This window comes from Nyctereutes procyonoides, unplaced genomic scaffold, assembly GCF_905146905.1.
Source record: "Nyctereutes procyonoides isolate TBG_1078 unplaced genomic scaffold, NYPRO_anot_genome, whole genome shotgun sequence".
Lineage (NCBI taxonomy): Eukaryota > Metazoa > Chordata > Mammalia > Carnivora > Canidae > Nyctereutes > Nyctereutes procyonoides.
This window is the reverse complement of record NW_026575051.1, coordinates 67,619,639-67,633,440: the sequence shown is the minus strand read 5'-3', so window position 1 is coordinate 67,633,440 and position 13,802 is coordinate 67,619,639. Positions and strand designations below refer to the sequence as shown.

Here is a 13,802-nt window from a genome sequence, read left to right as displayed (position 1 = left end):
GCCCCAAACCCGAGCTACCAGATGACAGGTTGTCATCTAAAGTGATGGCTCTCATCTGTGGGGTCACCTTGCCACCTCCTTGGTCAGCTGACTCTGGAGCACAGGGATTGGGGTAATAACTTCTCAAGTTGACGGATGTGTGAATCTTCCAAGTCTATATCCAAAGCACCAAGTAAATAGCTTGTACTTTAGGAAACTCTGAGCTCACTTGCGGTGTTTTGAAAGGGGCAGAGGGGTTACCCGAATACAGCCCCAACTCTGGCTGCAAGTCCCTTACCCTGATCTGGCATCCAGAGGTGGCCTCTGAAGCCCTGGGCTCCAGCGGAGTGGGAGGATGAGCCCTCAGAGCCAACATCTGCCATTGTTTGTTTTAAAAGATTTATTCATTCATGAGAGACACAGAGAGTGAGAGAGAGGCAGAGACACAGGCAGAGGGAGAAGCAGGCTCCATGTAGGGAGCCCGACGTGGGACTCCATCCTAGGACCCTGGAGTCACGCCCTGAGCCAAAGGCAGCCGCTCAACCGCTGAGCCCCCCGGGCGTCCCTGCCATCCTGCTTCTTGCTGAGCTCTCAAAAACCGGATTTTGAGTTTGAAGAATCAATCCAAATCCAGTAAAGTATTTAAAGCTCAGGTGCTTTGATCTGTGCTTGGTAAAAGCCCTAGCTGCTAGGTTTGCATCTCCCCATCATCTGCCTTCTTTCACAGGGGCCCCAGCCCTGCTCAGCAGGACCCTGCAGTGCTGGACCTTTCTCCCTGTGTTTGGGACCTATTTTCTGATGCTCAGAGTGAAGGATGGAGGTGGGGGTGAAATGGGCTGGGAGAGGGAAGAGGGGAACTTGTTTAAAGGAAGCAGAACAAGAACAGATTTCAAATATATTTATCCCTTATTTTAAAACTTTTTCCCAAAGGGCTTTGAGATGGAAAAGCAAATGGCTTCACTTTAACCAAGGCAGTTAAAAATTCGTATCATGGGGAAAACAGTTATGGCTTTGCTGTTTTAAACAACTGTTAAAAGTGCTCTAAGGGCAGAATGAAGACCCTGTATATTGCAGGCTCTTAATTTTTATGATGGACAAAGCGCCAACAACTGAAATTCAATTAAAAAATAAGCTTTCCTTTGTTGGTCAAATGCTAGCAGTGGTTTTAACTTCTTCCATTGTAAAGTGTCTTTCCTGGCCCCACATGGGGGAAAGGGTGTGTGTGTGTGGGGGGGGGGCACAAAATGGCTAAAAATATAAACAAAAGGAAGGAGAGCTCAGAAGCTAGATGATCAGATAGCTGAAAACTGACTTGGGTAGTATCTTCTTTCCCCTTTCCTAAGTACTAACAACTCTGGATTATGTTCAATACCAAGAAAACAAATAGCATTTAGGTCATAAAAAGGAACCAAATTCCATTAAATTGTATATTGCTTGGTATCAGTATTAACATCCTAGAAAAAAACAAGACAAATTTAGTATTTAAAACCAAAAAACCAGGGGATCCCTGGGTGGCGCAGAGGTTTAGCGCCTGCCTTTGGCCCAGGGCGCGATCCTGGAGACCCGGGATCGAATCCCACGTCGGGCTCCCGGTGCATGGAGCCTGCTTCTCCCTCTGCCTGTGTCTCTGCCTCTCTCTGTGTCTCTCTGTGACTATCGTAAATAAATAAAAATTAAAAAAAAAAAATTTAAAACCAAAAAACCTGCCAAAATCCAAAGGGTTAAGTATAACTTAGTTAAGTAAAAACCAAGACAGGCTGTTTACCACCTCTACTGAAATGAATATATATTCTTCAACTTCTGTATGTAGTGTCCTAAAGTTCAAGGACAAGTGGAAATTAAAATGCATTTTCCCTAGAAACAGCGAAATAAATGGTGGATCAGGGGTTCCAGATGGCTCAACTCCAATAAAGATTAAAAAAAAAAAAAAAAGTCTTCCAACTAGATTTCAGTAATACTATATTTCAGTAACACTTCTCTTAATGAATTGGATGCATCCAAATACTTATTACTTTTATCATCTTGAGATAAAAATTACATAGGAAACAAAAGCTGCATGACCAGATCTTAAAGAGGGTTGATTGAAACAAACACTCTCAGTGGTGCCTGGCTGCCTCAGTCAGCTAAGCATGTGACTAGATCTTGGGGGCTGAGTTTGAGCCCCACACTGGGTGTATAGATTACCTAAAAACAAACATTAAACACCCCCCAGACAATGTCCGACGTACCAAAAATGTGGCCATCTCTACCAGGTGAACTGCTGGGAGAAGTGTTCCTGAAAGACATCAAGGATGGCAGGGTCCTTCACGTAGGTGGCTAGCGAGAACCCACTGCTTTGCTGAATCACTGTTTCCTTAAGTGTCAGCTCAAAGTAGGGGATCAGGAATGGGTTTATCAGAGAAGGGAAAAGATAAAGAAAATCGAGGCTCTAGCTTTTGCTGAGTGTCAGCAAACTCTTGTAAATGTGCACACACACAGGCATGAAGGAACTCCTTGACATGGAATTGAAAACAAAAGCATTGGGGCGCCTGGGTGGCGAAGTTGGTTAAGCATCTGTCTTCGGGACCTGGGATCAAGCCCCGAGTCTGGCTCCCTGCTCAGGGGGGGATCCTGTTTCTCTGTCTCCTCCCCACTTGCAGTCTTGCTATCTCTGTCTCAAATAAATAAAATCTTAAAAAACAAACAAAAAGCATTTCTACCTCCTATAACAAATTAGTTTCTATAGGTTTGTGTTTTTGCCACATGGTTGGTTTGTATTTGTATAAAGGAGCTTCTTTACCAGGAAGATAAATTTGAAGTGAGGGAAAACAAATACGCAAAGAGGAAAAGGCAGTAGAAAGTTGCTTCCCATTTCCCGAGGCATAAGGCACATCTTCAAGAAAACCTCACTCCTCCTTGGTATACAAACACCAGGGTCCTCACTACCGTTAGCTGCCTAGAGCTATTCAGCACCCTGAAGTGCTCGGTCTCACACCTTCCCCAGGCTCCCCTTTCTCACTTCCAGCCCTACCAAAACCGCTTTGCTCTCCCAGAAGGGGAGATGGGGCTCAGCGGCGGTATCTCCTCAGATACCCCATAGTACGGTAATGTCAATGGTCACGTAGTGGACATGCTCAAGGAATGTTTCAAGACACAAAGTTAAAAATCTCAAAAGAAACTCTGGCAAAATAACAGAAGAGTAAAACACCAAAGTCAGGTTGAGGTATGTGCTGGAAGATGGGGTTACCTTTCCAGGTAACTCATATTAAGTGCGTATTCAGTTCCTTTGGGCCACTTCCACTTTCCTCGGTTTCCTCCCTTTATAGAAAGGTTAACCCAGAAATTCTTTAAAATATCAATGGTTGTTCCAGAGATCCCTCCTCACCTACCAACCCAATGAGACTTTGCAGGGGGCGGGGGGGGGGGGTGCGCAGAGGGAGTACCACAACAGAGAGAGAAAATGGCCCACCTGGATATGTCTCATGTAAGAGGCTGACCTTCAACCTAATACTAGTATAACACTGTTCATAATATATATAATACATAGTTGAGATAAATTACCATGTTATAAAAATATACAATAAAATCTTGTAAGAAACTTAGAGCTGACTGATGATTGATAATTCTCTTAAGAAAACAGACTACAATTTACATTATAGGCACTGGTTAATTCTATCAATTTTTTTTAATTCTCTTTGATTTTCTCTCCTGGTCTTCTGTTATCCTTTCTGCAGGTCGCTTCTTCAACCCCTTCATTTTCCTGGTTTGTAGTTTGCTTAGGTCTTGCTTCTGCATATGAATCCTTCCATAAGTCGTACCAAAAGTATCATGGGAGACATTTTTCTTCTTCTTTGGCTGTGAAATAAGAATATATATATGTATATAAATATACATAATAGTATCTACTATCATAGCCTTGTAAAAATCTAGTGTACAACTATGTTACTAACAATTCCCACTAGTGAGCACCTCCTTAAGAATATAGTCTATAACCCTAGAGACCTTTCTTCTCAAATACATACAGATGACTTGAGGATCTTGTTAAAATGCATGTTATAATTCAGCAAGTCTAGAGTAGGACCTGAGATTCAGCATTTCTAAGAATTCTCAGGTAAACTGTCAGACCACACTTTGGACAACAACACTATAGACTATGTTAACCATTGTCATGCACTGAGAGAATTTCCTGTGTTTAGCTTAAGGAATTGTGACTATCATTTCAATCTTTACTGGCATTCCAGAGATGCCATTTCTACTTGTTTTTAAGAACCATTCAGAAGTCAAAATACATTTTATCCAAGTATGGTTTACACAGCCTGTGCTCTAAATTCCCAATCTCCACATGCCTCAAACAATTCTCTTTCTTGCTGAAAACTGACAGTCTTGCTACCAGAAAGCTCTCAACCACAGCTAACGTGTGGTTTCTACAACTCTCTTATTATCCTTTATGGTTGTCTTACTTGCTGCTTCCTCCTTTTCTTTGTTCTGAGAGTCTAATTTTATCTCCATTATTGATCTCTGTCTGTCCTTTACTGTACTATCCTGCAAACCCTTTTTGGAAAGAAGAGTGGAATTTACAAATAAATATGGCAACAATATGCAAGTTATAAACCTTGAGGGCTTTTGGCATTTTCATAGATAATTTATAAAGATCATCTGAAGCCAGACGTGTCCTCCTCAGAACCAGATCCAACGAGGGCCCCATCTCTTCCAATTCAATCCTTGGTGTTCTACAACCGGATTTCTTCAGCAACAACCTGTATGAAGTACAAAAAAAAAAAAGGTCAAAAAATATATATATTGTTGAGAAACAAAGTGAGATGGACAATTCTAAGAAATGAAATTTTTTTTTTTAAAGATTTTATTTATTTACTTGAGAGACAAAGAGCATGATAGGGGGTGAGGAAGAAGCAGGCTCCCTGCTGAGCAGGGAGCCCGAAGATGAGGACACAAGGCTTGATTCCAGGACCTGGATGTAGATCATGACCTGAGCCAAAGGCAGATGCTTAATCAACTGAGCCAACCAGGCACCCCAGAAATGGAATCCTTTGATTTGATTTCTTCATCTTATTTATAGATTTACGTAATTATAAAAATTTATAGATTTACGTAATTATAAAAACAATTTCAAACTGGGCCTTTGAAACATTACGCTTACATAATTAACAAATTCTTATTTCTCTAACACTCCCATTCAGAATCTACTTTTGTCCATAGTACAGACACCTACTGATCTCTACTGATTGGAATGAACTTTAAAATCTTAATATGGGCAGCTCCGGTGGCGCAGCGGTTTAGCGCCGCCTGCAGCCCGGGGTGTGATCCTGGGGACCCAGGATCGAGTCCTGCATATGGCTTCCAGCGTGGAGCCTGCTTCTTCCTCTGCCTGTGTCTCTGCCTCTCTTTTTGCTCTCTCTGAATGAATAAATAAATAAATCTTTAAAAAAATAAAATAAAATCTTAATATAACAAAACCACAACTTTCTAGATTCCATACGTCCAAATAGCTCTGAATGTGGAAATAGATGAGGGACACAGTCGGGAGGAGGGGAAACTAACAAATTCCTTTTGTGAGTGATACCACAAGAACAGCTCAAAGACCTGATGATTTGAACTGACTCAATTTGTTATAGTGGCCAGATCTCAAGATGGAAAAAAAAGAATTTAATGAATAACAATGTTTATAAAAGATCAAACTTTTCACACTAAAGGTGCAATGTGAGAGAGGCAACAAATGACATGAGAGAGAGTAAAAGCACAGTAAGAAATACCAAGGAACAACAAACTCCAGGAAGCAGAAGTAGTGTTCAGAAGCTCATTAACAGCCCTTTGGGCCCCAAAGCATGACATGCAGACAGTCCACCCACTGGGAGGTGCACCTACTTGCTGTAAAAAGTCTTAATGATAAATATGCTGTATCAGACAGTTAGTTATACCAAACTGAACAAGGCAAAAACAAAACAAAAATCAACCTAGGATATATAAAAAGCAGAAGTGTTAACAACAACAAACAGTAAAAGATAACATGAATATTCATATAGGACTTGAGGGGAAAAGGCCAAAACAAGAGCTCTTAGGCCACTCTCTGCATAATGGGGGAATTTGCCTATCTCAGGGCCACTGTGGGGGAAAATATTTTTAGAAGCTCAAGTTGGTGATATCAGGGCATCTTTCCTAAAAGCTGATTCAAAGCATATGGTGGCAGTAACCCTTTGACTCTGTTGTAATTCATGTACTTCTGCATCCACATTTTCAATACATCCAAATAAATGATATTTATAAAACTGAACTCATAACAAGATTAGTATCTTGATTAGCATCTTGTGTTCAGTAGACTTAAGAAATCAGGGAACCTGTATATATAAAAATGGCAAACTAAAAATGTTTCTACCACTTAAGATGCTAATTTTCAGCTAAATGGAAAAGTTGTAGATCTAGAACAACCCATGGCATGCATGTCTGATGGATTCATTCACATTACCCAGGCACCTTTTATCTATACAAGTATCCTCCTACCAATAATTACTTCAATGGGCACGTTTACAAGAAAACTTTCTTCAGTTTTCAGTTTTCTATGTAAGGTTTCTGGTAATAGACCTATAATTCTTCTTCTTTATTAAACTTTTAACAGTGAAATCTAGAATCTAAAATTATTATTTCAGAATCCAAAATTATTATTAGTCTTTTAAGAAAACAATCTGTTTACTCCTTCTCAGAGGGAATGTATTTTTTAGAGTTTTTATTTAGAGGCAGCCCTGCTGGCTCAGCGGTTTAGTGCCACCCTCAGCCCGGGGACTGATCCTGGAGTTCAGGGATCGAGTCTCACGTCGGGCTCCCTGCATGGAGCCTGCTTCTCCCTCTGCCTATGTCTCTGCCTCTTTCTCTGTGTGTCTCTCATGAATAAATAAATAAAATATATTTTTTAAAGTTTTTATTTATTTGACAGAAAGAGCAAACAAAGCAGGGGGAGCAGCAGAGGAAGAGGCAGAAGCAGACTCCCCACCAAGCAGGGAGCCCAACATAGGGTTCGATCCCAGGACTGTGGGATCATGACCTGAGCAGAAGGCAGACACTTAACCGACTGAGCCACCCAGGAGCCCCAGAGGAAATGTATTAATAAAGACTTACAAATTATTTTTGTGATCCCTCTAAGCAAAAAGAAAAGACTGACACTGACTCATTAAAAAACTAAATTAAAACCCTTTCTTTCACCTCCATCCCATCATACACACTGCACTTTATTTTTAAAGATAGACATTTCATTTCCAGGCCATCATGTCTCCAGCCAAATACCTACACCCAAAACTGTTACATCAAATGCCTATTACTCTCCATCTCAGATCCTAACCTTAAGCTTCATTTCCTTTGGTCTCCCTATAAGCTCTAAATCAAAACTGACATTCAATTCTGCAAGACTGTATGGTACAAGACGCAGGGACACAAAGACAACCCAACTCCTTCCTTCTCACATGGGCTCAGGCTATTAGAGATGTTGATGGGTAATTTCTGTATCTTTTAAAACATTATCTGCCTATTTCTTGAGAAAGATTGCCAGTACCAATCTTGTTCAAGTTGTAATTTCCCTATTTTTCTCCCTTCCATAACCCTCTCTTCTGCTGATGTTGTTTTCATTACTTAAACTCCTTGCCTATGACACTATTTGCTTTTTAAGGTATGCTAATACTTCCTTGTTTTGCATGTTTCTCCCCATAGAACCTAATGAATGCCATGGTAAAGGCAAATGTGGCAGTTACTAAAAATTTCCTATATTATATTCATGGCTTTCACTTTACAGTGAATAAAATTCTCCAAGGAATATAAATGGTCACTTGCAAATGAAGAATTAATTAGCATATGATAGATACATGGGAAGAGGTCAGTACAATGATTCATTCCCTCCCAAAAGGTCAGATCAAAAGTTATACTAACATAATTTCATGTTTATACTTTTTCATCCAAAAAATTCAAAGCCACTTTCTAAGATTAAGTGTATTAATCTTCATAATGTGTATCAATGTTAACTGTTACCTTTTACTAATTACTTAAGGGCTGATTCCAAGTAAAAGAAAGAGGGCAGGACACCAAAGAAAGCATACCCTGCAAGAGTGCTTAAGGAGCCACACTAGGTCACACCACTTCTCTGGCATACTCCCACCTCTAACCGCAACCCTCTCCCTTTTATAAAGGAATTACTACTGATCTTAGAGGGACTGCAGAATTACCTAAATGGTCTCACCACCTTTTGCAAAAGAAAAATGGAGGCCTAGGTTATGAAGTGACCTGCTTAGGTAATGTGGCTAAGCCTGGCCCAGAGCCAGCTCACTGCTCAGAGGTGATGCTCATTCCTCAGACCACTGCTTTCTTCCTCTCCCAAGGGTGGCACAGCCCCTGCAGACTAACCTAATCTACATTGAATGATCCTACCCCCCCCCCGCCCCCGCAACTAACAGCTTGCTCTCAATCACACAGTCCATTTTCTATTATAAATCAATAGCTAGTAGGTATTACAGGGCCTACATAAAACACCTGGGATTAAATTTACAGTAGGGTCTCTCATCTTGAAAGTTCAAACTTATTTTTTTCACTATGGGACATGCTATGCTAACCTAATGGCAATTCCAACAATACTTCTTAAAGTAAGTGGATGGGTGGATATATGGAATTACACTGCTAATTTATCCATGTTCTGAAGTCTGATTTGCTAATTTTCTGTCCATTTTGTTTTCTCTGCATTTCTTTCTTCACAAATTAATATTTCTCACTAAATAGAAGTTCTGATACAAGTGAATACTCTTCTTTGAAACTGTTTACAATGAAAGAGTTTTAGATTACTGATGAATAATAATTCATCTCTCATTCAAAGATTTTGATTTTTATATTTTTAAGCTCCTTTGTAGCCCCAAGGTCTGCTGACACTTTTTTTTTTAAGATTTCATTTATTTATTCATGAGAGACACACAGAGAGAGGCAGAGACACAGGGAGAGGGAGAAGCAGGCTCCATGCAGGGAGCCTGACATGGGACTCGATCCCAGGACCCCAGGATCACACCCTGGGCCAAAGGCAGGTGCTAAACTGCTGAGCCACCCCCCGCCCCCAGGGATCCCCCTGACACAAGTTTTCAAAAAAATTTTTGTTATTGATTTTTCATCTTTCTTAATCTATAAATTGGAGTCATCTAACTTTATTATTATTTTTTTAAAGATTTTATTTATTTATTCATGAGACACACAGAAAGAGAGGCAGAGACATAGGCAGAGGGAGGAGATGCAGGCTCCATGCGGGGAGCCTGACGTGAGACTCAATCCTGGGAATCTGGGATCATGCCCTGAGCCAAAGCCAGACACCCAACCACTGAGCCACCCAGGTGTCCCATCCTCTAACTTTATAACGTAATATATTCTTCATAGCACCAAAGCTAACTTTGGAAACTTAAACAGACTTAAGGCTTTCAATCTCAACAAGCTCAAAAGATTACAAAATCGGTCTTGCTTTAAAAAAATAAAAATGATTATAAAATCTCTAATTAGATATTGCAATCATGTAGATATTTTATTGCATTTTGCCTACTATTATTATTTATCTAAACAAAAGCAAAACAGGAAAAAAGAAATGATACTAATCTAATCATGGTAAAAAGAGTATCTCTGACTCAATACAGTTAAGACAAAGATGGGAATTATTGATAAGCAGTGAATATTTACAAATAATTTATTTTAAATTAAAAATACACACACACACCATGCCTACCTCAAAAGGCACAATTGTAGCATGTCATTAAGCTTTTCAATGAAAATAAAATCAGTGTTAGGATTTATATTTATATTGTGGTAGAGGTAGGGCTAGGTCCAGGCTGGAGAAAGAGGGTAAAATGCATCTAGCCACTGAATCTTCTCATTCCTTTCAGATTCCAGTTTTTAGGTTCAGAGTTTTGAGATTTGCTTTGGCTGGCCTAAGACTTGTGGCTAGGTGCTTTAAATTCAGTGAGGTAAAAGAGGGGCATCTGGGTCGCTCAATTGGTTAAAAGTATCCGACTCCTGGTTTCAGCTCAGGTCATGATCTCATGGGTCATGGGATCAAGCCTTGTGTTGGGCTCCATGGGGTGTGTGCTTGGGACTTTCTCTCCTCCTCCCTCTGCCCTTCCCCCTCAGCTCCCCCTCAAATAAACAAAAGATCGAAAGAAAAGAAAGAAAGAGAGAGAAAGAAAAGGAGAAGAAAGAAGGAAGGAAAGGAAAGGAAAGGAAAGGAAAGGAAAGGAAAGGAAAGGAAAGGAAAGGAAAGGAAAGGAAAGGAAAGGAAAGGAAAGGAAAGGAAAGGAAATATTGCGTGAAGTAGGGTCAAGACTGAATCAGGTTCTAAGATCAGAGGAGTGTAGCATCAGATGCTCTGGGGTCCTGGAAAAGCAGGGTTTCAGAGGCAGAAGTGGGCAGGGGAATGACAGATTTGAGGATCAGCATAGATCTGCTGTGCCACTGCTAGTTTGCACGCTCTCCAAACAAACTTTTGACCCAACACCAATTTTAAGTTTAAGCTCTACAAAAGTCACACTGAAGTACTAACCCTGAATTCAAAAATATGCTAAGAAATGACTTACTTATAGCTTCGGAAGTAAATTTTCCCATTCAGTGCAGTGAAGTGCAGAACATACTCTAAACCAGCCAGACGGATATTTGATACTGTGGGGCCTCTGAAGAAATCTGAAAACAAATTTGAGAGTGTTAAAAAAAAAAAACAAAACTTTAACATGCTTGTAAATCCAGTTACAGAAAGCCACGCTGTAAAATGCTCCACATTGTATCAATATTCACCTAAAAAGATAAAAAGGTGGCATAAAAACTAATCCCTGAAGAATAGGAGTCCCATCCCTCTACCATTTAAGCTCATGACTTTACTGGTTAGTTCGTTGAACCATGGAATTTTTGACTTCTGAAGTTCTCACCCTAAGCCAATGCTTAGCATAGGAGTACACTGTATTTATATTAACTTTTTAAAAAATATAAGTCAAAACATAAAATTTTTATCTATGAGTCAGGTAGGTTAGATGCAAATTAAAAAAAAAAGATTTTATTTATTTATTTATGAGACACACACAGAGAGAGGCAGAGACACAGGCAGAGGGAGAAGAAGCAGGCTCCACACGCAGGGAGCCTGATGTGGGGCTCGATCCGGGGTCTCCAGGATCACACCTTGAGCCAAAGGCAGATGCTCAACCACTGGGCCACCCAGGCGTCCCAAGATGGCAAATTTCTATGAGGCACCTGGGTGGCTTAGTCAGTTAAGCATCGACTCCTGATTTCAGCTCAGGTCATGATCTCAGGGTTGTACGATCCATCCAGGCCTCCATTGCTTAAGATTGTCTCTCTTCCTTTCCCTCTGCCTCTTGTCCCCCCCTCCACGCCCATATTCTCTCTCTCCCTCTATCTCTCTCTCGTAAATAAATAGTTAAAAAAAAAAAAAGATGGCAAGTTTCTATTAAAACAGGTGTTCAGGGGCATCTGGGTGGCTTAGTTAGTTAAGCATCTGACTCTTGGATTTCAGCTCAGGTCATGATCTCAGGGTTGTGAGAGCGAGCCCCAAGTAGGTCTCCACACTCAACAGAGTCTGCTTGTCTCTCTCTCCCTTTGCTCTTCCTCCTGCATGTGTGATCTCTCTCAAATAAATAAAAGCTTAAAACACACACACACAAAACCCAGCTATTCAAACTTTGAATATTAAATCAAATTTGCCTTTGTTTTCTAGTAGAGGCCAACATGGGAGAAAATTCTAACAAGAAATCTCAATTATATGATCAAAGATAATAAACTAAATTGTTAAAACCAGAAAAGAACCACAGAGATCCATGAGTAGACTGTATTCCCAGTGTGGTCATCCTACCACTGATAGCACATGAAATGATCTTAAGTGATACACAGCAGATATAATTTACTATGTATTAATCATTTTATCAGATACCATTTTCCATTCATGGTAGAGCCATAAAGTTTCCCTGTAAAAAAAGGAGTCAGGGTAAAGAAACCTCCCCAGTGAACAACACTATGAACACTACATGGGCTTGGCTAGTGTTATGAAGGTAGCATAGGAATGAAAGAAGTCTGAAAAACAGCAATCAAGTTTGGTCCTCTCAGTATACAGCTATGTAGACTGAACCCCGAAGAGGCTAAATGGAAGTACACAAAAACATTTAGCTAAGAAACAGTTACACATAAAAATTTACTCAACTTGGGGATCCCTGGGTGGCTCAGCGGTTTGGCGCCTGCCTTCGGCCCAGAGCGTGATCCTGGAGTCCCAGGATCAAGTCCCACATCAGGCTCCTTGCATGGAGCCTGCTTCTCCCTCTGCCTGTGTCTCTGCCTCTCTCTGTCTCTCTGTGTCTCTCATGAATGAATTTAAAAAAAAAAATCTTTAAAAAAAAAAGATTGTATGTAAAAAAAAAAAATTTACTCAACTTAATTACTTAGGAAGAATTACAAGGCAAGTGATGTGGTAAAGAGATTGTCCCAATTTGTAGCCACCCAGCCATTTTTTGTCTCTCTTCTGATTAGCTCAGAAGGGAATCATCTTATGCATGGACATACACATCCTTTGTTGTTTGCATTTTCTTTTTTGTGGTTAATTGAAAGAAAATCACTAACGTGAATAAAATAGACACAAGTGTATATGCACATATATACACCACCCTTCTCTACTCTCCCAAACAAAAATCTCTCTCAGGGAAATTTTTATAAACAAAGTATGTACTTTTTCAAGGTATTCTCTCTCTCTTTTTTAAAGATTTTCTTTATTTATTTGACAGAGAGAGAGAGAGAGAGAGAGAGAGAGAGAGAACACGCACAAGAGTACAAGCAGGAGGAGTGGCAGGCAGAGGGAGGAGAAGCAGACTCTCTGTCCAGCAGGGAGCCCAACATGGGGCTCAATCCCAGGACCCTGGGATCATACCCTGAGCTGAAGGCAGTTGCTTAACACTGAACCCACTGAGCCTCACAGGCGCCCCTCAAGGTATTTTGACCTAAATTTGCAACATAATTAATGAAGAAGTTTCCAATGATTTTGTCACAATCTGACTCTCCTTCAGGGGCCAAGTTAATAAAGCCTGCTTACTGTGTTGGTAACACTAATAAAGTCAGTCTTTCTGTAAGATATGTACATTTCTGTTTACCTTGAAACAGCTTTTGTAATGCAAATGCTACAGGCATATATGTTTTTTTCCATAAGCGTTTAAAAATGCAAAGGAAGGGGCGCCTGGGTGCCATAGTTGGTTGAATGTCAAACTCCTGGTATCAGCTCTGTGCAGTCTGCTTAAGACACTCTCCTTCTTTCCCTGCACCCCACCTCTGAAAGAAGTAAACAAATGAAAAGAACACAAAGGGAAAAAAAGAAAGAATGAAAAGAAGGCAAAAAGGTTTAAGAACATCGACTCTTCCTTCACACCATACACAAAAACTAACTCAAAATGGATCATAATTAAACGTAAAATCTAAAACTCTTAAGACTTCAAGAAGAAAATCTTGGAAAAAAATCTTTGTGATCTTGGGATAAGCAATGGATTCTTAAACGTAATATAGGAAGAACATACCATTACAGAAAAAAAATGGAAAAAAGACTTCACAAAAATTAAAAACATCTGCTCTTTGAAGACATCATTAAAAGAAAAAAGCAAGCCACAGACTGGGCGGAAACATTCAAAAATTACATGTCAGACAAAGAGACAAAGGATCTCTCTCTCTCACACACTCATATCCCTACTTTATTACACACACACCCCACACCCCTCTTAGTGCCCAAGAAGATAAGTAACCTCCAAAAATAAATAAATAAGGCAAAGATTTGAAGACACTTCACCAAAGAT

At 40.1% G+C, this 13,802-nt stretch overlaps 1 protein-coding gene across 3 annotated transcripts in view; it reads right to left on the bottom strand.

Annotated features, from left to right (window-relative positions):
- Positions 1-3,624: 3,624 nt before the first annotated feature.
- Positions 3,625-13,802, bottom strand: part of RPF2 (ribosome production factor 2 homolog) — a 39,820-nt gene continuing 29,642 nt past the window's right edge. For all 3 annotated transcript variants that reach the window (XM_055330561.1, XM_055330564.1, XM_055330563.1), the window contains 3 exons: positions 10,551-10,653; positions 4,571-4,715; positions 3,625-3,813 (listed from right to left, as the gene is read on the bottom strand). In XM_055330561.1, coding sequence (XP_055186536.1) covers positions 3,634-3,813; positions 4,571-4,715; positions 10,551-10,653 — 428 coding nt within the window. In that variant the 3' untranslated portion in view covers positions 3,625-3,633. The remainder of the gene's footprint in view (positions 3,814-4,570; positions 4,716-10,550; positions 10,654-13,802) is intronic.